This window comes from Ahaetulla prasina, chromosome 18 (assembly GCF_028640845.1).
Source record: "Ahaetulla prasina isolate Xishuangbanna chromosome 18, ASM2864084v1, whole genome shotgun sequence".
Lineage (NCBI taxonomy): Eukaryota > Metazoa > Chordata > Lepidosauria > Squamata > Colubridae > Ahaetulla > Ahaetulla prasina.
Window position 1 is genome coordinate 4,988,731 of NC_080556.1, and position 25,684 is coordinate 5,014,414.

The 25,684-nt window shown below is 47.7% G+C and overlaps 1 protein-coding gene across 1 annotated transcript in view; it reads left to right on the forward strand.

The window, feature by feature from the left end:
- The first annotated feature begins 320 nt into the window (after positions 1-320).
- C1QTNF12 (C1q and TNF related 12) overlaps positions 321-25,684 on the forward strand; it is a 33,877-nt gene continuing 8,513 nt past the window's right edge. Inside the window, exons 1-4 of the mRNA XM_058161348.1 lie at positions 321-5,190; positions 17,364-17,480; positions 19,346-19,457; positions 19,554-19,735. Of these exons, the coding sequence (XP_058017331.1) occupies positions 4,993-5,190; positions 17,364-17,480; positions 19,346-19,457; positions 19,554-19,735 (609 nt within the window). The 5' untranslated portion in view covers positions 321-4,992. The remainder of the gene's footprint in view (positions 5,191-17,363; positions 17,481-19,345; positions 19,458-19,553; positions 19,736-25,684) is intronic.

Sequence of the window (25,684 nt, forward strand, 5' to 3'; positions counted from 1 at the left end):
TTCAAAACCGTGCTGATTGCGTTGACCGAAAACCCCAGTAACCGCGTAAGAAACAAAACCTTCCCAGAACTACAAAATAGTTAAAACAGCCCATCTCTCTTCACACTGTATCTTTTTCCTTCTCTCCCCCCCCCCCCCCGCCACCCATTAAAAACTATCTTCACATTCCTTGCAAAACTACGCTGGCAACCATTTCTTTGTTAATAATATTTAACTCGCTTTGGCGTCGCCTTGCGCTTCAAGCCCTGTTCGGGGGTTAGCTGCAGACAGGCTTGGGAATCTGTCAGGGCGGGTGGGGGGGGGGGAGACACGACTTGATGACATGTTAATAGGACAATCTGTCATATGGCAGCTCGGCAGCCCAGACGGTTCTGCAGACCGTGGCGAAGGCAAGCTTTTCTTGTGGTTGTGTTAATACTCCCGTCTTGTTTTTTCTCACACAAGCTTTGACCTAGGCTTCCTAGACTGACTTATCCCCTTTCAGATTGAGCCCATGGCATCGCAAACACGGATACGGCGCCAAACAGAACCACCTCTTCGATTGGAACACTTAAAAAGATTTTCCTAGCTTCAGATAGTTCTATTCTGCGCGCAGTTGTGGGTTTATGAACCCACAAATGAGAACCTCTCCCCAGGGGTGGGCTTCAAAATTTTTAGCAAGGAGTTCTCTGCCCGGTTGCTGGGTGGGCGTGGCCTAGTTGGCCTCCTGCACCATGACCTGGGCGGGGGGAGAGGCTTTTTGCCCTCCCCAGGCTCTGGAGGCTTTCCTGAAGCCTCCAGGAGGGCAAAAATGGACTCCCCAGGCTCTGGAGGGCCTCTTCCCAAACTTCCAGTAGGCCTGTTTTTTGCCCTTCCTGCACCTCCGCGCGCGCTCTGCACTTAACCTGCATCCAAAATGGACCGTGTGGGGACTCCTGAGAGGGATAGTGTGGGCGGGGCCAGCCAGGAATGGGATTTGGGTTCTCCGAACTGCACAGAATCTTAGCTCGAGGTTCTCCCGAACCCCTGGGAACCTCCAGCGGCTCCACCCCTGGCCTCTCACCCACCTTATCTTCCAAATGGTCTTGACAGAATGGAAGATGAAATCCTATGACACTCTCACCTCATGGGGGAGATGCTTGAAAAGGCTTTCACTATTGGGGTTTATGGGGGGCGGGGATCTGGGCATATCACTGGGAAGAAAGAAAAGGGTCGATTTACTCCTCGAAGTGATCTACTTTTGACTCGGGTGTTGCAAACAACCGATTCCAAGACAACGAAATCCCATCGAAGGCCAGCGGTAAACACAAATCTTTACAATTATTTTTTATTTTTAAAAAAAAGCAACGTGCTAATTAAAGCCAGCCCACTTAACAGCAAAAACGCAATTAACTTTAATCCCGGGCCTTTAAAAAAATTGTTGATAAAAGCAGCCAATTAACTAAAGACTTGATAAACCATTAAAATGTAACAAGTCAGCATGCTACCTTCTCTGGCTAAGAATGAACGTTTGCAGCGTTGCCTAGGTGATAAATTGCCAGTTGATTGGCAGAAGTCAAGCAAAAGAGGATTTCTTGGTCTGTTTTGACACTAATAATTCTCTTTCCTCTGCCCCCTTTTAACAAATTTAAGTCTACAAATCTCTGATTTGCTCCTATGGAGGAACTCCTATGATTAGGCCTGCTGGCTTTCTAAGTAAGAGCAAACCACAACAAACTTCCAAAGTTTGGTTCAATTTGGGGAGAATAAATTAGGGTAGATCCCTTATTTTGGATGTCACACGAATGGAAACTTCAACCTTAAGCAGGACCGAGAACTCCATCCGAGTATTGTGGGAGAGAGATGGGTGTCTTCTAGGTGTGATATAAATATAGTAGCCCTTGACTTACGACCACAACTGAACCCAAGATTTCTGTTGCTAAGCGAAACAGTTACTGAGTTTTGCCTAGAGGTGGGATCCACATAATTTATTTACCGGTTCACCCAGCACCAAAAATACGAGTGCGGCGCACGCTTCACTCGCATGTGCCACCTCCGCGCATACGCCCGGCCTTCTGCACATGTGCTTCACTCGCAACGCGCGCCTTCCGCGCCTACGCCCAGTCTCAAAAACGTGCCTAAATAGGACAGCATAGAGCCGGCGGGGCAGTTGGGCAGGCCCACCCGCGATTTCCGCTACCGGTTTGCCACAACCAGTCCGAACCGGCTGGTTTTGCCCCATTTTACGAACTTTCTTGGCACCGTCGTTAAGCGAATCACTTCCATTAAGTCACGCAGGGACTGACATTGCCACCATGATCAATGTCGAGTTGGTTGGCAAACACCCACATTTTGATCGCGTGATTACGGGTATACCGCGACAGCGGTAAGTATGAAAAAATGGGTTTTCAGTGCTGTTGTAACTTTGAACGGTCAATGGACTGGTGTAATTTCGAGGACTATACCTGTACCAGCTCCGGATTTTATCCGACGGTACTTGCTGGAATGGTTTTCTGCAAGGTTACGAAAAAAGCAAGGGAGACCGCAGCCTCTTGTCTTGGAGAAGCCACTGAACTTCAAAATACTGAGATGCAGGGGTAGGGTTTTACATACCTCTACCACTGGTTCGCTGTGCACGCTTGTTTTACGCGCGCATAGATTGTCTGCGCATTGCACTCGGCCTTCCGTGCATGTGCTTTGCTCGCTTCTGCGCTGCGCCCGGCCTCAAAAACGTGCCTAAATTGCACGACTTGGAGCCAGGGCAAAATCGGTGCGAACCGGCTGAATATCAATTCTGCTGAGATGGACTGGGCTGCCCGCATTGGGGGGGAAAAAAATACGAGGTTAAAAGTACAGGGAGTCCTTGTCTTACCACAAATAAGCCCGAAATGTCAGTTGCTAAGCGAGGCGCCTCATTTTTTATGACCTTTTTTTTTGCAACCGTCATAAATACAGGCCAGTTTCCAAGCGCCCATATTTTGATAACGTGACCATGGGGTTGATGCAGAGGTCATAAGTGTGGAAACTGGTCATATGTCACTTTTTCCAGTGCTGTTGTAACTTTGAACGGTCACTGAACGAATGGTTGTAAGTCGAGGAGTACCTGTATATCTCTCTAGGAATGTTCTCGTGCTTGCTTACTCCCTGCCACAATGGTGCTTCATCAGCCGACGGAGTGGTTCTTCGGTGGATATGTGGACGGACTTTAGCTTGCAAACTTTAATAGCTCATTGAGTAGCTTCACCAAGAAATACGAGTGAGTTGTTGGCTCTTAGCCTGGAAGCCTTCATTATTATTACTACCTACGTGCTTTAAGCTGAAGGACGACAGCACTGGATTGCCGGTGTGAATCAGAGCTTAGGGCAATGGGCTAAGATTGCAGACATCCAAGTTCAAGTGCTTTCTTGGCTGGGAAACCCACTGTGGGGCTTTTTGCTTGCTGGTGCGGCTTTCCGATCATTGACTAGCTTCACCAAGAAATAAATTGTTGGGCTCTTAGCCTGGAAGCCTTCATTATTATTATTACCTACGTGCTCTATGTTGAAGGACAACAGCACTGGATTGCCGGTGTGAATCAGGGCTTAGGGCAAAAGGCTAAGATTGCAGACTTCCAGGTTCAAGTGCTTCCTTGGCTGGGAAACCCATTGCGGGGCTTTTTGCCAACCTTGCCGGTGTGTGTGGGGGGGACACTTCTGAGGATTAAAACCGGAGGCTGCCTGGCATTTTCCGATCCTTTCAAAAGGGACCTGTAAATGCCAACAGGAACATCTGTAAAAAGCGAGAAGCCATCGAGTCCGACAGGCACACAATACGGCTGCCTCCTCGGCTAAAGAGAGAGGATTTTGGGAGATGGAAAGAAAAAGGATCTGCAAAGGGCTAAACAAGACACAGGCAGGGGAAAGAAGTTTATTTCTGATTTAAACATCTTTGGCACAGGAGGGGGAAGAGTCTGCTTTCTCCCAAGAGTCTCCCCTTAATAGGAATGCGAAAAGGACCAGCCTCAACAGCTCTTTAGAATGCAGTCCCTCCCTCTCCATACAAATTACCCTCCTTTCTCCCCCCCCTCCCTCCTTCTCCTCTTTTTCACTCCCCTTCCTTTCAAGTTGATGCACAAAAACTCTCCCACAAAAATTGTATTTATTCACGGGGGCAGTACAACTCCAGGGAGGTTTCTGCAGAGCCTGCAGCTGCCAGGCAAGGAAATGCAAGAAGCCGGCGATTTTGGGAACCTGCCCTTGCCAAACTCTCAGCTCAGAGATTGAGGTGGAGGGGAGAGAGAAAGAGAGAAGATTCAGGAGAAAAGCTGGTTGATGATTGTCAGCTTGTTTCTTAGGCGGCAGAAAAATTCAGGAAGGGTTTGAGCGGGTTTTTTGTTTTTTTGGTTTTTTTTTGGTTTCTTGGTTTATTTTTTGGATAAGCGGGAAATTGTGGACTTTTAAGATCTGGGACATGGCACGTCCAGAAATGTGATTTTTTAAAAAAAAAATCATCGGTAAAGTAAGCAACTCTGCCAAATTTCCGATATACGGGTAGATTTGAGCAGACAGCTTTGGACATCTGCAGGTGTGACATCGGGAGGGAAAAAAGACTAGCAGGAGTCTACCAGATTACCCTCTTCCCTTCTCCTGCACCTGACTCTCCAGTCCTTCACCTTTGGGTCTCAAAGGGTGCCTCCAACGGATTCTGCAACCTTTGGCCTTTTTTCCGGACATTTTTTGCCAAAAGTAGAAGATGACACGGGGAACGCCGGTTGACCAAGTTTTTTTGTTTTGAGCAGGGGGAGAGTGACTCCTCAACGCGGGTCACTTTGGCGTGGCTGACGTCGAAGCAGGCCATCCAAAGACCGAAAACGACAAAACTGCTGTGCGATGGTTACGTGTTGCTTGCGGATGGGATTGGCTTGGGGTGACTAGGAGCAGCAAAGCCGCCAGTTTACGGAAGGGACCCAGGAAAGACAAACCCAGCATCAACCCAAAGTCTGATCCAGTTCCATCGATTTCCATCTTGGGAAGGTTGCGTCTCTCTGGCTCGAAGATGATGTCCCCAAAAGAGAGGAGGAGACGATACTGGCGTTGGTTGGTTCTGGCAATGCTCATCTGCCAAGAATTCCCCAATTTCCCGCTGGTGTTGGCCAAGAAAGAGCGGAAGAAACCGAAGGAGCCTAACCAATACACCGAGGCGCTTTCTAACACCACTCTTTCTAACAGTGAAGAATTGAACGGACACTCCAAGGTAAGGGTGTGTGTGTGTGTGTGTGTGTGTGTGTGTGTGTGTGTGTGTGTGTGAAATCCAGCAAATTGGGGTAGATTTGTTTTTTCTCCAAATGGTCCCCCCCCCCATTTGATCGGGGTTTCCCCAGATGAGACAAGCGAAGGTCGAAGGGTTGGGATTCCCAAGACTTTTCCTAATCCTCCGAAAAGATGGAAATGGAGCCATCATCATGGTTTCCGCGAAGGCCTTTTTTAGGAGAACTTGGGTTTGGGATGACAGTTGGATGACTGGTTCGATGGCATTCAATCTGGCAATATGGGGGAGGCTTCATCTCGTTTCAGTTGGAGTGGAAGAGCTGAAGGGACTGTTAGGTCTGACCGAGACCAGGAAAGCAAGCTTCTGTTATCAAAGACGGTTTATCTGACATCGGCAAGACACACCTCCCCCCCCCACCATTGTACCCCGCTTGTAGGATTTCTCCCCGCCCCATGATAATCTAATCGGGTTGGAAATGGGTACGAGGGAAATTGCTCTGATCAATCCAAGCAATCTCCGTCATAACTTTTGGAGAGATCTCGTGATTGAGAAACCAAAGCAGGAGGAGGAAGGGGGACAATTGTAATTTCTATGACTCTCTCCTTTTCCCAGCATTGTTCGTGATGATGGGCAATAAAGCTATTTGTTCTGTTCTATTCTATTCTATTCTATTCTATTCTATTCTACTCTATTCTACTCTATTCTACTCTTCTCTACCCTACTCTATTCCTATTTCTATTCTATTCTTCCCCAAAGAAGAGGGAGTCAAGCTATTCACCAAAGCACCTGAGGGTAGAACAAGAAGCAAGCAATTTAGAACTAAGGAGAAATTTCCTGACAGTGAGAACAATTAATCCGTGGAACAACTTGCCTCCAGAAGTTGTGAATGCTCCAACACTGGAAATTTTTCAGATGTTGGATAACCATTTGTCTGAAGTGGTGTAAGGTTTCCTGCCTAAGCAGGGGGTTGGACTAGAAGACCTCAAAGGTCCCTTCCAACTCTGTTAGTCCTATTCTATTCTATTCATTCCATTCCATTTTTTCTTTTCTTTTCTATTCTATTCTTAATCCTTATCTTATCCTTTTGGTACATTTATGGGGGCAGCTCTCTGGGTAAAGGGGGATTGCACAACCACCAGGCCCCAGCCCGCATAGACTAGGCTGTCATTCCAGGCCGCTGGACTACAAACTCCACACCTCTGGGGTTTGATGGGAGAGGGAATCCAAACCATCCGAAAAGGCAGTTTGAGAATGGAAGGGGGATGGAGGTTTAGAAGTGGGGATTAACTCAAGGTGGAGGAGGTGAAGCGGGAGGTTTATAACATTACAAGCCAGCCAAGGTTTGTGTAAGCGTGCAATGGGCAGAAGTCACTTCCGCCATCTCTTTCTGGCAGCCCCTCCCAAAACCTAAGCTGGCAAATATATATATATATATATATTTGTTTTCTGAGGTTTTCGCAGGTGTTTGTATGTAGATCTTTGGTTGGGGTCTCCCGTATTTGAGTGTCTTGGCCGACGAAGCTAAGACAAACTAGCAGCAGTCAAGCAAAGAGAAATAATTAGCCAACATGTCAGGGGCTAAGTGTGGCTAGGAAGAGAGTCCTCCAATTTACTTATCAGGATATATATAAAATATCAGCGCAGATAGAAGTGCTTATTCACATCCAATGTTTTTAGGGGCTCCCTTCTGGCTCCCTTGCTTGCCTAATCTAGTCGGCCGTCTCCCCCAAATTCTACGGACATCACAGTGAAAGGAAGCTAAGACAAACTAGCAGCAGTCAAGCAAAGAGAAATAATTAGCCAACATGTCAGGGGGCTAAGTGTGGCTAGGAAGAGAGTCCTCCAATTTACTTATCCAGGAGGCAAATTATCCCTTTAATTAAATTAATTAAAGACCAAAATGAAGTGGAGGGGGTAAATAAATCACAAAGAACTCATAGGATTCAATCCGTGCCTCTCAAAGTTTCAATCCTTCCTAAAAAGGAAAGTTTTCCCATGGAGGCCCTCAAAGGAAGATTCCTATTATTTTATTTCCATTCCTTTATTCCAACTTTCCAAGGCGACGGATGTGTTTAAATCTAAGAACAAAATTTACATTAAACGGAGACAGCGTTTAAATAGAGGAGTTGGATCTGTCTGGTGATGGATTGCTAAATGCGATGTGCACCCATGATCAGGTGCAATCTATCTCCAAATGCCAAGCGGTGAGGACAAAACTATCCTAACAGTAACAGTAACAAGATTTGGAAGGGACCTCGGAGGCCATTTAGTCCAATCCACTGCTCACGCAGGAGACCTAAAGTAGGGATTCGAACCGCTGAACTGCCGACCTGTCTGATCGACAAGCTCGGCGTCTTAGCCGCTTGAGCCACCTAGCTGCTGGAGAGCAGGAGGAAAGATTCGAAAGGATTTCTCCCGCCCTCCCTTTGTCAAATAGTTTTCCATTCCAGAAGTTGGTAGCAGTAACGACCGTTTTATAAAAGCATTTTTTGTTTAAAATAAAAGAAGATCTAACAGGTTATCCCACCCCGTTTGGTACTCCAGGCTTATGTTGCCATTGTGAATGATGAACTGGCCTTGAATTGCAAACACTAATCCTGCAGTTAAGACCATAAAAGGCAAATGGATTTTCTGGACGATTTGCATAAATCATTGAGGCTTTTTGATTTATCATCCCACGCGGGTGGTGCTACATTTATCCTGCTGAAGCTCACTGCGAGAACCCACCGCAAACCCCATCCACATTCATATATGCCGTGTTTCCACGAAAATAAGACCAGGTCTTATATTAATTTTTGCTCCAAGAGATGCATTAAGGCTTATTTTCTGGTTAGGTCTTATTTGGGGGGAGAAATACGGTACTAAATGCATCCATCTGGCTGACAATCTTAACTGGGGCTTATTTTGGGGGTAGGGCTTATATTACAAACATCCTGAAAAAATCACGCTAGGGCTTAGTTTCCCATTGGGTCTTATTTTCGGGGAAACAAGTTAGACCAAAGAAGTCTTTCATTGATTTGACTCTCCTTCTGAGCCTGACTGACGGACTGTCGGCAGAGAGGGAATCGGTGGTGCCAAGATTGGTGGTATTTTCTCACCCCAAAACTGGTACAACAGAGCAGCCGAAGAAGCTCAAGAGAACCAGTAGCCTTCTAAATGTTGAGTTGCCTTTTCCAATGATAAAGTTTCTAGACAGCATGGAATCAAAGCCGGAAGGGATCTCGGAGGCCTTCTGGTCCAATCCCCTGCTTAAGACTGGTGATGGTGAACCTATAGCACACTTGCCAGAGATGGCACGCGCAGCTCTCTCTGTGGGCAGGTGTGCTGTCACCAGCTGTTCTGATTTCAGATGCTCACATGAATGCTGGCCAGCTGGTCTTCACGAGTGCTGGAATACAGCTTTTTGGGCTTTTTGGGGGGCCATTTTTCAGGCCAAAAATGGCCTGAAAATGGGCTGAAAAATGGCCCCCAAAACCAGCTTGAAACGGCCCGAAAAACAGCCTGAAAACAAGCATGCACGGGCTGGCCAGCTGGTCTTCAGTTTTTCAGCGTTCCTGTGCATTCATGCTTGTTCCAGTTTGCGCACTCGGTGCCGAAAACGTACATCATCACTGCCTTATACTATCCTAATCAGATAGTTGTCCAGTTTCTTTTTGAAAATCTCCAGTGATGAAGCACCCACATGGTTCAGGGCAATATTGACTATAACCTTCAACATTGGCACAAGATATTGAATTCGATCGGGGAAAGATGGGGGGGAATTGTCTCAAAGCGCCATTTCCAACTGGCTAGGCCAGCGGCGAGGATAATGGAGGTAACAGTTCAGCGACATCTTTAGAGGTTGGAATAGTCTCTTGACAGGAAGTGCAAGCTTGGCCTCTAAGAGAAGGTGTTTCCCCAAAGTTGCATTTCTGGAGCTGAGAAATATATCTTACATAGATTAACAGAGTCGGAAGGGACCTTGTAGGTCATCTAGTCCAACTCCTCGCCCAAGCAGGAGACCTGCCTACATCGTTCCTGACAGATGGCAGTCCAGTCTCTTCTTGAAAGCTTCCAGTGATGAAGCTCCTACAACTTCCGAAGGCAACTTCTGTTCCATGGGTGGATTGTTCTCACTGTTGGAAAATTTCTCCTTATTTCTAGGTGGAATCTCTCCTTGATCAGTTTCCATCCATTATTCAGATATAAGAAACGGGATCCTAGGAACGTTTTCTGGACAGCTTACTCAAATGGCAATCTTTTTACAAGATAACTGCAAAAGAGGTCGCCACAATGTTAAAAAGATGTGGAGACTCTAGAAAGAGTGCAGAGAAGATCAACCAGGATGGTTAGGGGACTGGAGTCTAAAACATATGATGAACGGTTCTAGGAACTGGGTATGTCTAGTTTGATGAAAAGAAGGACTAGGGGAGACATGATAGCAGTCTTCCAATATCTCAGGGGCTGCCCCAAAGAAGAGGGAGTCAAGCTATTCTCCAAAGCACCTGAAGGCAGGACAAGAAGCAATGGGTGGAAACTAATCAAGGAGAGAAGCAACCTAGAACTAAGGAGAAATTTCCTGAATGGTTAGAACAATTAATCCGTGGAACAACTTGCCTCCAGAAGTTGTGGATGCTCCAATACTGGAAATTTTTATAAGATGATGTCGGATAACCATTTGTCTGAAGTGGTGTAGGGTTTCCTGCCTAAGCAGAGGGTTGGACTAGAAGACCTCCAAGGTCCCTTCCAACTCTTTATCTATCCATTCTTGTCTGCCTCTTATTTTTATGTGGAGAGGCTGGTTTCCCTATCAGGAGCATCTCCCTATAAAAGGCCAAGTGTGGTATTAGCACAGTCCCTTTGAGTTATAAAAGAATGGATCTACAGGCAGTCCTCAACGTACGACCAGAAGGGAGCCCCCAACTACTAAGCAAGGCAGTTAAGTGAATTTTGCTCCATTTTATGGACTTTTCTTGCCTCCCCCCCAATTGTGAAGCGAATCACTGCCGTTGTGAGCGAGTAACACAGACGTTTAAGTGAATCGGGCTTCCCTTTCAACTTTGCTTATTGGAAGGCCTGCAAGTGGTGATCACCCAAAATGATTGCTAAGTCAAGGAGCACCTGTGTTCTGACCTGACTCCCAAACACAACAAACCCTTCGCAATTAACTAAATGTTCCCCTTATTAAAAGTGCCAGCAGCCCCGGAAAAAAGTCTCTCTCACCGCAGGCTAACAAGTCCATCCGGCAGGGAGATTAATAGTTGTCTGCTACACCTCTTCATCTCCACCCCCCTGCCTTTTATCCCCAGAGCTAGGGTGGGGATTCACTAGCAGCAGTGGCTCTTCCGTCCCAAGGACCGGCCCATAGATTTCCACTGCTCTCCTCTCCTCTGCCTTCTGCATGTCAGGCACTGGACTCAGCTGTTCCTCCTCTTCCACGTCAGCCACCTCCAAACCTGGGGGCTGTTGACTCACCACCTGAGGGCTGTAGGACAGCCCAGGCTCTGCCTCTGTCTCTCTCTGACAGCTCCATTCCCTCTTCCCTCTCGGAGCTCTCAGATTGCCTCGATGCTGACCCTGACTCCCACGCCGCTGCTACTGGAGGGGCCGGTGGCCAACAAGTCACAACACCCTCAAAGACAGGGACTGTTACCCCAACAATATGTTCGCACCTAATTGGACACCCATTGATAACCGGGGGGGGGGAGGTGGGAACAAGGGGAAAAAACCGTATGCTTTGGGTGTGAAAATCCCAGATCCAGCGTTGCTTCTTCTGTAACCGCTTGGCTTTAGTCAAGTGTTCTTTCACTAACAATGGATCTTCCGTTTCTAACTGACCAAGCTGGGACAGGAAAAAGAGCTGACAATGGTCAGATAATTCATCTGATTCAGTTGCTGGAGGGGCCGGCTGCCGACAGGCCACTGTTGTGTCTCGTCCGCTTTCACCGCAGCCGGGGCCTTCTTATCTGCTTCCGAACGCTGAAGAATGTCCTAGTATGCCTCCCAGCCCCAGCCCTGGCTCCATGCCCAGACAGGCTGAGGAGGAAGAAGTACCTCCAGCCCCCAGCTCTGGCTCCATGCCCAGGCAAACGGAGCAACTAGACCCCTCCCCCTCCCCCACAGCATGTGAGCCTGAGGAAGGTCAATTGCCAACAGCTGCAGACTGGAGTGACTTGCTTCAGAAGAATTGATAGGCGGTGGCGACAGAAGGAAGGGAGGGGCAGGCCTGGATAAGTGCTGAGTCATGGAGCCACACCCCATGGCCTATATAAAGGATCTGCTTTCTGGCATTCTCTGAGTCAGGCAAAGTCTAACATATCTTGCTGAAGTCACTTTCTGGTCTCCTGCCTGCCTTGAGAACTTTGCTAGGACTTTGGCAGAGCTGCAGAGGCACGCCTGATTCGGATTTCCCTGACCCGGCCGTCAGCGGAGGAGTGGGACACAACAGCCACAACAATCCGCGTACCTCACTTGTGACTTGCACTTGTGATCTTAATCTATCCTGGTTATGACATGGGGGAGGGGGAAAAAAGCAAACTCAAAAACAAAATGAAAACCCCCACACAGTTCCAGATTCCCAACCCACAAAAAATAACAACCCCCCCCCAATTTCTTTTTGTGGGAGTTTGCAATCTGAACCTCTTAACTGGAGATGTGGGGAGAGGTTCTGCCGACCAGGTGCTCTTGTCAGAGAAGGTTTTTCAGCCTCCGTTTGAATCGCCGCCTCCGTTTTCTTGAACAGCAACCCCGACGTTTGCGAAGTTGCAGAGGGTGTGGTGTCCTGCACAACTTTGCAGGTGCTGTGTCTCTTGGCCAGCATGGAACTGGAACGGATTATTCCACAGGTTCAAGGGGTGCGATCACAATAGTAGCAGTCTTTAAAAACCGTAATAGGTCCTTTGTTCTGACAAGAGTTTCAAAATACTTTAAAATGCCATTTATTGCTAAGCTGTGGTTGTCTGCTGCAGAACTAGGTAATTATCCCCGGTTGGTTAATTAACTAACTGGGGTAGGATTGGGAAGTAATTAACCTCCCGGAGGGGAAGGCAGGATGGATTCCCCTCTAGACAGCCACAAAACGCAATTCTGTCTACTGTACTTAAGAGTTGTGGGTCCAATTGATTGGGAAGAGTGTAGTTTTATGACAAAAACAACATGATTTTCCTAGATCAGAGACTGAATTTTACCTCAGAGGTTGCCCTTCAGGAAGGAGCTTAAAAGGCGCTGTGAGACAATGATTGGAGAGGAAAGCTTAGCAATACAAAAGGGCCTGGATTATATTTATTTTGCACTTGGGTATGGTTGGTATCATCAGCTGCAGGGAAAGCAAAGGTTTTCTTTCTTTCTTTCTTTCTTTTTTTTGGAAAGGCGTGAGTATTAAAAATAAAAGTTTTCTTCCCTACCCCTCAATCCAAAGAAGAAAAACACACTGGCAGACTACAACTATTGGCTAAAAGAGCGTCCATCTCGGGCTTATCTGAATTGACTAGAGTCGGTTTTTTCCCTTCTCTTGCCCTCCTTCCCTCCCTTCCTCCCTCCCTCCCTCTCTTCCTCCCCTCTCCTGTCTTTCTCTCATCTCTGTCTCTCTCTGTCTCTCTGTGTGTCTCTGTCTGTCTGTCTCTCTCTGTTTGTCTGTGTGTGTGTGTCTCTGTGTGTGTCTCTCTGTCTCTCTTTGTGTGTGTGTGTCTCTCTGTGTCTCACTGACTCTGTCTCTCTCTGTCTCTCTGTCTTTCTCTGTCTCTCTCTGTCTCTCTCTGTCTCTGTCTCTCTCTCCATGTCTCTCTCTCTCTCTGTGTATATATGTCTCTCTCTGTGTGTCTCTCTGCATCTCTCTCTGTCTCTCTGTGTCTCTCTCTCTGTCTCTCTCCCTCTCTGGCTGCTGAGGCCAATGATTGCCAAGATAAAGAGAGTCTGGCACATTAATTCACTGGATTCTTCATGCTGGGCCAAGAGGATTAAATAATGCTACAAGGGCAGAGTGATCATTTTAACCATCAATCATGTAGCTGGTGGGACAGTTGGGCAGCGGGCTGTCTGCAAGCAAAGGAAGCTAGCGATACCAAGAGGGACAGGCAGTCACCAGCCGTCCAGAGTTCCCGAGGGCACTGCCAGCCCTCGGCAGGCAGACCCCTTCGGGGTGGCTCAGGAGCCCTGTTTTCCTTAAGCAGAAGAGTGGCTGTTTTGATCATTTTTGCTTGTTTTCCCATGCCATAACCACCTCCTCATTTTAAGGGAGAAGTTGAGCCCGTTGGTTCTTCCAGCAATTTTACAAAGAAAAAATAGAGTTGAGATGAGCCGCCTGCCACTTCTTCCTTCTTCCAATTCCTTCTTCCAATTCCTCCTTTTGTCTGAAATGGTTTAGGACAGGGGTCGGCAACCTTAAACACTCAAAGAGCCACAAAGGTCCTAACCGGAATCCCCCCATTCAATTCTGCAGCCAAGCGGAAGTCCCGTTTCCCCACCATAGAGTTTCCTCCTAGCACAGCGTCCTTTTCCCTCTACCTGTCCTAACCGAAAGCTGACCGGCGACAGGGAGCTGCAGCAGAGGGGTGAAAGAGCCACATGCGGCTCCAGAGCCACAGGTTGCCTACCCCTGGTGTAGGGTTTCCTGCCTAAGCAGGGGTTGGACTAGAAAACCTCCACGGTCCCTTGTTATTCTATTCTATTCTTTTTTTGCCAGCCTGCCTGAATTCTGGGTCAGGCAGGCAAACCCTGAAAAGTGTCGTGCTGTCTGTCCGTGGTTCACACATTAGAAAAACAAGAGGCTTAAAGGTTGTGGGTATGACTGTACATCCATTCGTTTAGTGCCCGTTCGAAGTTACAACGGCACTGAAAAAAACATCCCCATGGTCATGTGATCAAAATTCACATGCTTGTGACGGTTGCAGTGTCCTGGGTGGTCATGTGATCCCCTCTTGCGACCTTCTGACCAGGGGTGGTATTCACTTACCTTCGCTATCGGTTTGCACATGTGAGCGCACATGCTACCCCTGTGCATGCGCAGAGCCTTCCGCGCATGGGCAGAGCGTCAAAAACAGGACGTGATAACATCCAGGCAGGTAAGCGGAGCCTCCCGCAGCCGCTGCTTCCGGTTTGCACGAACCGGCTGTACCCAGCTAAATACCACCACTGCTTCTGATGAGCAAAATCAAGGCGGAAGCCAGGTTCACTTAACAATTAACGTGACTAATAACTGTGGTAGGAAAGGCCATAAAATGGGCCCAAACTCACTTAACAAATCTCTTACTTAGCAACAGAAATTTGGGGCCCGGTTGTGAGTCACAGGTGAAATGTGTTTGGTCCCCAAATCCAAAGCTGAACTAGACATTTTGGGAAGTTCAGTTCTCCCTCCTAAATGCAAAACCATTCAGCTGCCAATGTGCTTTCTTTATCGCTTGATATGAAAGTGTTTTCTTATCTCTTAGTCACCCTTGAGCAGGGCTGTGATTGACACCCTTGAATCAACCAATCAAAAATTCAGTATTTTTACTTCCTTTGCGCGAAGTGGAACAACCCATATTCCCCCCCCCCATCTTACTTTAGCTGTTATCCTGGGTGGGCTGCTGGGGGTTCGGGAGAACCTCTAGCTAAGATTCTGTGCAGTTCAGAGAACCCTCAAATCCCACTCCTGGCTGGCCCCACCTACCTCTCCCCTCCCAGGAGTCCCCACGCGGCCCGTTTTGGATGCAGGTAAGTGCAGAGCATGTGCCGAGGTTTGGGGAGGGTGAACAGGACTACTGGAAGTCCAGGACACCAGAAATGGGCCCGTTTCCAGCCTCCGCAGGGCCTCCAGATCCGTTATGACCACACCCACCCAGCAACCGGACGGAGAACCCCTTGCTAAAAGTTTTGAAGCCCACCCCTGGCTGTGACTATACATCTTGGTGGGGGAATGGCTCCCAAATATATCACGGTGGTTCTAGGAAGCTTTGCCAGAGAAAATAGCCAAAGAGAGTCCAGATTGGGATTGACTATGGTGGGTGGAAATCGGCTCCCTTATTAAGCCACCCACCCACCCCGAATTCAATTTCACGTTTTAACTTTTCAATGCCCTCTTTGAAATTTACATTCCGGTCTCTGAAAGCTTCTGGGACGGCAACTTCGTCAGCTCCCTCTCTTAAGGCAGGAGAAAACTGGAGTAGGTTTCATGTAAGGGAACCCTGGAGTTATTTTGCATATGGCGAGTGAGCCAGAAAAATGACGCTTGAGAATCGGTCCTCTCATTTCACGGATAGCAATTTGGGGTCCCGGGGAAAACGGTAGAGTCTTGATCCAGTGCCAGCAAAATCTGCTTGGCTGCAGGGTGTGCCTGATGGATCTAAACATTGACACTAATTATTCAATTACCGTGGAATGCGCTTAACTCTCCGCTAGGAGTGACTCGGGTTCCCCTCTTGGCTCACCGTGCAGACAGCTGTGGTTCCGCAAACATCTGCCTGGGGCAGCAGAGGCAGAGGAACTCAGGGATCTCTTACAATTGGCCCCCCACGTGGCCCTTTCATTTATTTAAAATAAAAAGGGGGGGGGAGATATCCGAAGAGGCTATCAGAATCGAGGAGTTAACTTATGGGGATATTCCAGTATCCTTCCCCTGGAGTGGGGTGGGAATGGGGATATTCCAGTATCCTTCCCCTGGAGTGGGGTGGGAATGGGGATATTGCAGTATCCTTCCCCTGGAGTGGGGTGGGAATGGGGATTTTGCAGTATCCTTCCCCTGGAGTGGGGTGGGAATGGGGATTTTGCAGTATCCTTCCCCTGGAGTGGGGTGGGAATGGGGATATTGCAGTATCCTTCCTCTGGAATGGGGTGGGAATGGGGATTTTGCAGTATCCTTCCCCTGGAGTGGGGTGGGACTAGGGATTTTGCAGTATCCTTCCCCTGGAGTGGGGTGGGACTGGGGATTTTGCTGTATCCTTCCCCTGGAGTGGGGCGGGAATGGAGATTTTGCAGAGTCCTTCCCCTGCCCTGCCCACCAAGCCACACCCACCAAGCCACGTCCACAGAACCGATAGTAAAAAAAAAATGAATCCTACCACTGGTTGGACGGCAGTGGCACAGTTCTTCACGAGATGAATTATCCTTCTCTCCCCTTGGATAGAAAGCCAGCAGACCCGGCCTGGATAATGATCTTTTAAGATGGATGAGTAAGCGATTCCCCGGATCTTGGGGAATCCTGTCTAGCAGGGCCAATGAAAGAACAAGGGATCTTAGCGAAAGCAAGAGACCATTATGTTGCATTTTCAGAGTTCCAGCAAACTGATTGGAAGCCAAATACGGTGGACGTTGAGAAAAATGTTTGGATGTGGCCAGCTAATGTATTTAGCTGCGCAGAGATAGCATCCTTTTCATGGAGTGGTGCAGTGGCCTAGAGGTGGAGCTCTTGCTTCACCATCAGGAGGTTGTGAGTTCGATCCTAGGTAGAGGCAGGTATTTCTCTCCCTGGGCAGGATGAGAATATATCTGCTGAATAAAACTCCACATTGGTGACAGGAAGGGCATCCAGCCAGTAAAACACTCTGCTAGCTCCATTCAGTTGCCCAGAAGGGATTATGAGGGTCATTAAATGAAGATGATGATAGCATCCTTTTCGTCTATGTTTAGTTGAATTTAGTTCATCTACAGTTGAATCTTATCTTTTCATTGTTTGGATTCTTCAATGCACTGTATCTTTTGACAGCTTAATCAGAATTGCATTATGTCCCAGCGAAGCACATATAATTTTGCTCGTTTCTTTTCCCGGCCTGTGAGCCAGTTGTCTATAGTCTTGGTGTTCCCCAACTGTATTTTCTTTTTAAGAGCACTGGTGTAAATTGCTGTTTTGTAAATCGATACAGCCGCTTTGACACCTCGTCTTTTTAACCCCCGTTCATCTTTCTGCGGAGTGATTGCCATCTTACTTTTCCATCTTTCATCTTTTTCATTCCCACGGGAGATGCAAATATTTTAAAAAATAAAAAGGAATGGGGGAGGGAATCTGCAGGCTATAAATTTAATAATCTCTCCTTCCTCGATGGAAGTTTTGCGTCTTGGATTTCAGATCCAGAATTGAGAACCGGAAGGTTCATAAGGCAGTAAAAACGGGGATGAAAAATTTCTCCGCCAGCCGGCCTGCCAGTCATTCCATCCCTGGGCTGAAGAATCACAGTGTCATCTTTTTTTTTTACTCTTCCTTCCTTTAGATGCTAGAATCCCCAGACCCACGTATCACTGATCCACGCCGAACATGGATTTCATTTGTACAGCGTCCGGGTGAAGACAGCAACTCCAAAAAGAAATGCAAAGGGAAAGATAAAAAAGTAGGTTATTTCTGGAAGCTTTTGCTAGCTGGTAATGATAATGCTGACGAAGATTTTTTTATTTTTTATTTTTAATGACCCCCATAATCCCTTGCGGGGTGGAGTCGGGGCAACTGAATGGAGCTGAGTGTTTACTGGCCGGATGCCCTTTCCTGTTGCCAGTACGGAGTTTTGTTCAGCAGATACATTTCTCACTGTGGCCCAGAGAGAGAAATATCTGCCTCTACCTAGGATCAAACTCACAGAGAGGCTCTGGAGGCTGGGAACAGCAAAAAACGGGCCTTCCGGTCCCACCGGAAGTTGGCAAATGGGCCATTTCTGGCCTCCGGGGGTGGGTGGGGAAGGCCATGTTCACCCTCCCCAGACTCCTAGAAAGGCTCTGGAGCCAGGTGTGAGAGAAAAACGGGCCTACCGGGCCATCACGTGCCAGGAGCAGGGGGACGCATGTGCGTAGAATTATGGATGTGGGCACGTGCGACCCTCCCTCCCAGCCCCTCCTCCTGGCTCGCAACGGCGAAAAGGTTAGCCATCACTGCACTAGGGCTTATTTTCCAATTGGGTCTTAATAGATAATAAGACTTAATAGGTAATAATAGTTGTCAGACTGTTGTTGTGGGATCTGCAGAAAATGGTGCAATGTGCTGAGTGATTGCCCTTAATAGGACCCTCCATTGCATGCTTCTTTCTCCTTTCCTAATTTTCCTCACTGGTTTGTTTGATCTCCACCATCTTTCAATGATCCAGGGTTTTCATGGGCTTTTTCTCTTGAATCGCCCCTTTCGGTCCCACACGGAATTGCAGGCACACAAGGGAAGAAGGTTCTTCGGCCTCTCCTGCGGCCATTACTCAGGAGGCACTGATCTGATTCCTAAATGACGTTTCCAATGTGAATTTGGTTTGTGGCAGATCCTTGAGGCCGCTTTTCTACAAGGAGCTGTCCGTGCTACTCCGGGGTCCCTTTGCTCACTGTCTTTCTGCTCATTTTTCTCAGCCGTGATTTCGATCTGTCTCATTTCTGTTTCCATTTGAGAAAATTCCCCACATTCAGAGGTGCTTTCTTCCCAATAACCAGGGGTGAAATCCAGCAGATTCTGGCGAACCCGTAGTGGAAATTTTGAGTAGTTCGGAGAACTGGCAAATACCACCTCTGGCTGGCCCAAGAGTGGGGTGGGAATGGAAATTTTACAGTAGCCTCCCCCTGGAGTGTGGTGGGAATGGAGACCAGGTCCAAATCAAACCATGAATTTGGAACTCGGCTAATGAAACGGCAACTTATCCTTCGGCATAAGAAAGTTTCTGAACATCTTCTTTTTCTCCACCATTGAGGACTTGTATACTGCACGAGTCAAAAAGAGGGCTGGGAAAATTTCTACAGATCCCTCACATCCTGGACATAAACTGTTTCAACTCCTACCCTCAAAACGACACTACAGAGCACTGCACACCAGAACAACTAGACACAAGGACAGTTTTTACCCGAACGCCATCACTCTGCTAAACAAATAATTCCCTCAACACTGTCAAACTATTCACTAAGTCTGCATTAGTCTTCTAATTGTTCCCATCACCCATCTCCTTTCACTTATGACTGTATGGCTGTAACCTTGTTGCTTGTATCCTTACGATTTATATTGATACTGTTTTCTGATTGCTTATTTGTACCCTATGACTATCATTAAGTGTTGTACCTTATGATTCTTGATGAAGATATCTTTCCTTTTATGTACACTGAGAGCCTATGTACCAAGACAAATTCCTTGTGTGTCCAATCACACTTGGCCAATAAAGAATTCTATTCTATTCTATTCTATTCTATTCTATTCTATTCTATTCTATTCTATTCTATTCTATTTTTTTCTCCCTAGCGTGGTCTTGCCGGACCTCCCGGACCCCCAGGTCCTCCAGGGCCCCCTGGTCTTCCTGGGGCTGAAGTCACCCATGAAATCCTAATGCAAGAATTTAAAGACATGTTAAGAGGTAAAGCAGTTCATTTCTGGCTCTTTGGCTTTACTTAGAAACAAAGATCAGTTCGGGGTAATCGCATCTGCAATCCTTCTTCCCCCCCCCCCACAGAAGCTACTGAACGGCGGGCATCTCCAGTTCTCCCATCCCATCCCAGTGAGATGCCGGTAATGTTACCGCCTCTGGAGGAGATCTCCTTCTACCGGCGAGTGGAGGAAGCCTTCCACTGCAAACTCAAGGGGCAAATCATCGTGGACAAGAAAACGTTGATGGAACTCCAGAACTTCCAGATGGTGAGACCAAGCAGGGAGCCTTATTAGGTGCTTGGGGAATGTTTTTAACATCACACCACAGGGTTTGATTACAGTGCCAATAGCAATAGCACTTAGACTTTTCTACTGCTTTATAGTGCTTTTACAGCCCTCTCTAAGCGGTTTACAGAGTCAGCCCTATTGCCCCCAACAATCTGGGTCCTCGTTTTATCCACCTTGGAAGGATGGAAGGCTGAGTCAACCTTGAGCCAGTCGGTCAGGATTGAACTGCTGGCAGTGGGCAGAGTTAGCCTGCAATACTGCATTCTAACCACTGGGAGGGAAGGAAGGAAGGAAGGAAGGAAGGAAGGAAGGAAGGAAAAGGAAAGAAAGGAAGGAAGGGGAGGGAGGGAGGGAGGGAAGGAAGGAAGGAAGATAACAATAGTACTTAAGATGTATATAACGCTTCTCAATGCTTTACAGCCCTCTCTAAGCAGTTTACAGGGTCAACGTTTTGCCCCCAACAATCTGGGTCCTCATTTTACCCAACTCGGAAGGATGGGAGGCTGAATCAACCTTCAGATGGGGAAATTTGAACTGCCAAATTGCAGTCAGCCGGCAGTCAGCAGAAGTAGCCTGCAGTGCTGCACTCTAACCACTGCGCCACCGTATAGATTTGGAGTGGGCTGTTAAGACTAGGGTACAAAGCCACTGGAACGGAGCTTGATCCAAGCGAGACTTCTTAGTCCTGGTAGTACAGGTAGTCCTTGAATCAAGGCCACCATCAAACCCGACATGTACGTTGCTGAGGGAAACATTTTTTAACGGAGCTTGCCCCCCTTTTTACGACTTTTCTTGCCACCATTGCTAAGCGAATCGTTGCCCACTCCAGGGGAAAGATACTGCAAAATCTCCATTCCCACCCCATTCCAGGGCAAGGATACTGCAAAATCTCCATTCCTACCCAACTCCAGGGCAAGGATACTGCAAAATCTCCATTCCCACCCAACTCCAGGGCAAGGATACTGCAAAATCTCCATTCCCACCCAACTCCAGGGGAAGGATACTGCAAAATCTCCATTCCCACCCCATTCCAGGGAAAGGATACTGCAAAATCTCCATTCCCACCCAACTCCAGGGCAAGGATACTGCAAAATCTCCATTCCCACCCAACTCCAGGGGAAGGATACTGCAAAATCCCCATTCCCACCCCACGCTGGGGCCAGCCAGAGGTGGCATTTGCTGGTTCTCCGAACGGCTCAAAATTTCCGCTACCGGTTCTCCCGAACCTGTCAGAACCTGCTGGATTTCACCCCTGCCCCCCAAAAAAACCAAAACCCTACGCCGACTGCCTATCCATGTGGTCATCAGCAGTTGAGATTGCCCAGAGGAGACTTGTGGTAGGATTTCCATGGAAAGCCATGGAACTTTATTGAATGTGTTTGGCTTGTTCCAATAGTTGTTCTCTTTTGTGCTGGAGTTACATTCCCCACCACCCCACTCCGTATGAGTTCTTATGAAAGACAGCGCCTCTGTTCCTTTGCATGTAGCAGCTTAGCCTTTAAAAGAAAAAAGAAATGTATGGGGGAGTGGAGATTAGGGAGGGTGGGAGAAAAGTGTCTCTTGGAGTCCAGGCAGGGTCAAAGTTCCCTCCAAGGATAACATTGGTGCCACTCTAATTGGCGTGGAGAAGACATCTTAATAGCCATCAGTGTACAGGCGAAGGCTGGATTGAGCCGCTGCTGCGCTTTTTCTAATTGGGCTTGGCAGATTCTCTAGACGCCTGCCCTGCCAGCCAGCGCAATTCCGTGCCATCTTCAGCAAGGAGCTGAGCCAGATGGGTTTAGAGAGCATTCCTGCAATGATGTATCCGAGGCAGCGGCTGCCTGTGGGCCCAGCCGGCCCCGATGACAGAGTTTTCGGCTGGTGGCGATGAAAAGAAAACGAGGCTTATTGTCACCAAGGTTTCAACACTTTTCACCGGTGGGCGCGTCCGCAGCCATCTCTGCACAGGTCTCTTTAACGGGCATTTGATCCTCCGTCAGCGAACTGCGTTTAACAAAGTGCAATTATTGCGGCTTTAAAGTACGTTTTCTTCGAAGCCACTTGGACAACTTCCCTGCCAAGGAGGGAGAGCACAGGACTGCCCGAATTTAAGAGGGGGATGACAATCTTAATTCGGGAATGTCGATCTTTTAAGTCGCCAAAAAGGAGCCGTCTGAAGTACGTGGAGAGGAATATCGGGAACTCAGCCGGAATGTTTAAAAAACAAAATTAAGGTGGAAAGATTTTATACCTGATGCAGAGCAAAGAGTTGGACTAGATGATCTTCCATAACGCTTCAGATTCTAGCATAGAATAAATTGTAGCCACCATACCTTACTGATTTAACACCACTTTATAATGCCTTGGTAAGATCACATTTGGAATACTGCAGGCAGCTTTGATCGCCTTGATTTAAAAAAAAAAAGGATGTTGAGATATTAGAAAGAGTGCAGAGAAGAGCAACAAAGAGGATTAAGGGACTGGAGGCTAAAACATAATGAAGAACAGTTGCAGAAATTGGGTATGTCTAGTCTGATGAAAAGGAGGACTAGGGGTGAAGTGATAGCAGTGTTTCAATATTTGAGGGGCTGCCCCAAAGAAGAGGGAGTCAAGCTATTCTCCAAGCACCTGAAGGCAGGACAAGAAGCAACGGGTGGAAACTCATCAAGGAGAGAAGCAACTTAGAACTAAGGAGAAATTTCCTGACAGTGAGAACAACTTGCCTCCAGAAGTTGTGGATGCTCCAACACTGGAAGTTTTTAAGAAGAGATAGGACAACCATTTGTCTGGAATGATATAAAGTTTCCTGCTTGAGCAACCGGTTGGATTAGAAGACCTCCAAGGTCACTTCCAATTCTTTTGTTCTGTTTTTGTTTTGTTTTCTGATTGTGCTCCGTTGTGAAATATCCAGGTGTAGGAGGATGGGAAAATTGAGGCTGGTATGCAATGCTCTGAGAAAGCGTAAGATAGCTGGTAAGAATTCTAAACAGCGACCAGCTTTGCATTCCTGAGAGAAGGACTCTTAGCTGACTTGGAAGTGAAATGCATTAGAACTCAATAAGGGAGACTTAATACAACCTTTGTGGGACATTTTCGCCCAGTCCTATAATTGAGGCACAATGAATATTTTATTCCAGCATCATCATCATCTTCTCCCCTAGACCACCGATTCCAAACACCGACACATCCAGTAGTGGGATTCAGCCAGTTCGCACCACTTCGGGAGAACCGGTTGTTAACTTTCTGAGCAGTTTGGCAAACTGGTTGTTGGAAGAAATCATTAGGGCAGAGAACCGGTTGTTAAATTACTTGAATCCCACCACTGGACACATCTTTGTCTCTCCTGGTTTGGACGCGAGATCAGAAGGTGCTGGGGTTTGAACCTGGGATCAGATTAAGAGCAAAAAGAGGGGAGCAAAGCATTCTGGGACAGTGGAATCGGAAGCCTAGGATGGCTCCAGGCTGAGATCTGATTCGTCTCTCACGTTTTTTTTTTCTTCCTTAGCGCTTGGGAGTTTTTAAAGAGAAATCAGCGAGGAAGTGGAAATTAAATAGAATTTTGTCTTGTCCATTCCCCAGAAGGAAACAAAGGACGGTGACTCTGTGTGTCGTAGTGTTTGAATCCAAAAGGATTCAACGCTCCAAAATGCAACAAGTTGATAATATGTGCACTTGGAATGGGGGGAGCGGGGAGTATCTCATGGCTGCATCCCCCTTCCCCAGCTGTAATTAAACCAACTTTGCAATCTTTGAGGCTTAAGGGCTGTGTCAGGGAACCTGGCAGATTCTCCCAACTGGCGAGCGGTTTAACCTATTAGCGTATCACGATTAATTCCATTCCTTCCCAGCGCACCACATTAATTCGTTCCCTTTTGTGAGTGTGTTGAGAGAGTGGGAGGGAGACGTGAAAGAACAGGAATGTTTTCTCAAGCGGCAATTTACTGGTGCCGGGAAAACTGCTTTCTGTTTTCAAGTCAGCGGTTTTGAGGGGAATTAAGTCTCTAAGATTTTTTTTTATTTTTTGTGCTTAATTGGTTTTAATGAAACAAGGCAAGAAATTGGAGCTGTCAGAAAGCGCTGCCATCTCCAGAGAAGAGGGGAGTAAAAACTTAGCAGGGGGAATCAAAGAACTGGGAGGAATATCGAGACGAGACAATCCTCGTCCGCTGTCTAAACCAGTATTTTCCCTCCCCGCCCCCCCGCGCCCCCAAAAACTTGGCAACTTTTGAGATATGTGGACTTCAACCCTCTCAGAATTCGCCATAATGGTTGGGAAATTCTGGGAGATGAAGTAGAGTTGCCAAATTTGAAAAAAAAAAAAAACAACACTGATCTAAACTTATACATTCGACTCAGGAGCCTCTCATGGCCGCGGCACATATCCGTCGTAACCTTTTGGCAAACGGGCATTATAGATTGTTTGCTTCATACGGGGAAGGTGGGTGTTTAAGGATTGCAACCAGCAGTGGGTTTCACATCTCGTTGCTACCTGTTCGCCTCCACGCGCACGCTTGCTTTGCGCACGCATGTGCCCGGTTCGGGCGCGCGCCTGCCTTCCACACATGCCGCGCATGCTCTTTGCTTGCACACGCGTTTTCCGCGAATGTGCTGAGCCTCAAAAATGTGCCTAAATAGGACGGCATAGAGCCGGGGCGGGGGTGGGTGGGCCCACTTATGATTTCTGGTGCCGGTTCGCCCGAACTGGTCTGAACCCGCTGAATGCCACCCCTGATTGCAACCCACGAAACAAAACAATTGGCTGCACGAGCCCCGTTTAGTTTAGAACCACGATGCAAGGGAAAGAAATGGGCGAGTCCCAAACTTTTTAATACCTAGCCCTATTTTTCTGCTCCCACTAAAGCGGTTTGCTCCCCCCCGCCCCCCAGTCTGCCATAATATCCTGTGATCTTCCCCAGCCTGATTGCAAGCCACCTTATATAAGGGCCAAGCAGTAGGTAGGAAATATGATTCAAAAGAATAAAGTGAGGGTTTCCTTTATCTGTTCTGACCTAGGCTTTCCCAGCAGCGTGAAGCCGAGTCCTCGTCCTGATAAACCCCTTTTTATTTAATTTACAGTGAATTCCTCTCCAGCAAAGTCTTTCCTCTCCCACGGTCTTTCAAGATAGTTCACAATTACTGACCTTTATCAGGCTTGGAGAGTGGCCACACCGATATCTTTCAGACGCTGCAATACTTGGCAAGAATGCAGGAACAGATTGTCACCCAAACGAACTAATTGTCTCCTGCAAACTGCCCTCCCCATCACTCCTCTTTATTCCCTGTGGGGAGGGGCCATTCACCGTCCAGCTGTGGCTTTACTCCTGAGTCGACCCTTGTTCCTTAGCTGTTCCCTTCTCCTGGCAACTCTGCGCATGCACATACTGGGAACAGGCTCCAGCTGTTCTTCTGCCCCACTGATGTCCGACTCCGAAGGCAGCTGTCAGACAGCCCTGGCCCCCTCTCTGCCTCCGATGCAGAGCCCTCATCGGAGCCTTCCCTAGATTCCAGGACCGGCCCATGTTCCTCCCCAACCTACTCACTGTCTGAATCTGCTGCCAGATCCACTGGCGGGCCACAACAATATGCTGAGGAACACCAGCTTGGATGGTTAATCCTGCTACCATCTTAACCTTCCTTCCTTTTGTAAAACAAAAACAACCCCCAAAAAAATCTCATTATTGCCATGTCAGAATTGAGGAGGTGGCAGCGCGAGACTAACTTGGCAAGGTGAATTCATGATGCTATCCAAACGACGTCTCCCTGCCACCGCCTCCCCAATTCTGACATGGCAGTCATAAGATGCCAAATTAATAGATTTCCCTCCTCCACCCCAAAAAAAGTTCAGTAAAGTTCATTTTCTCTTCCCTCCACCCCCACCCCCCACCCCGAATTTGAGCCAAACCCGCATTGCATGAGCCAAGGCAAACAATGAACACGCCATGCTGG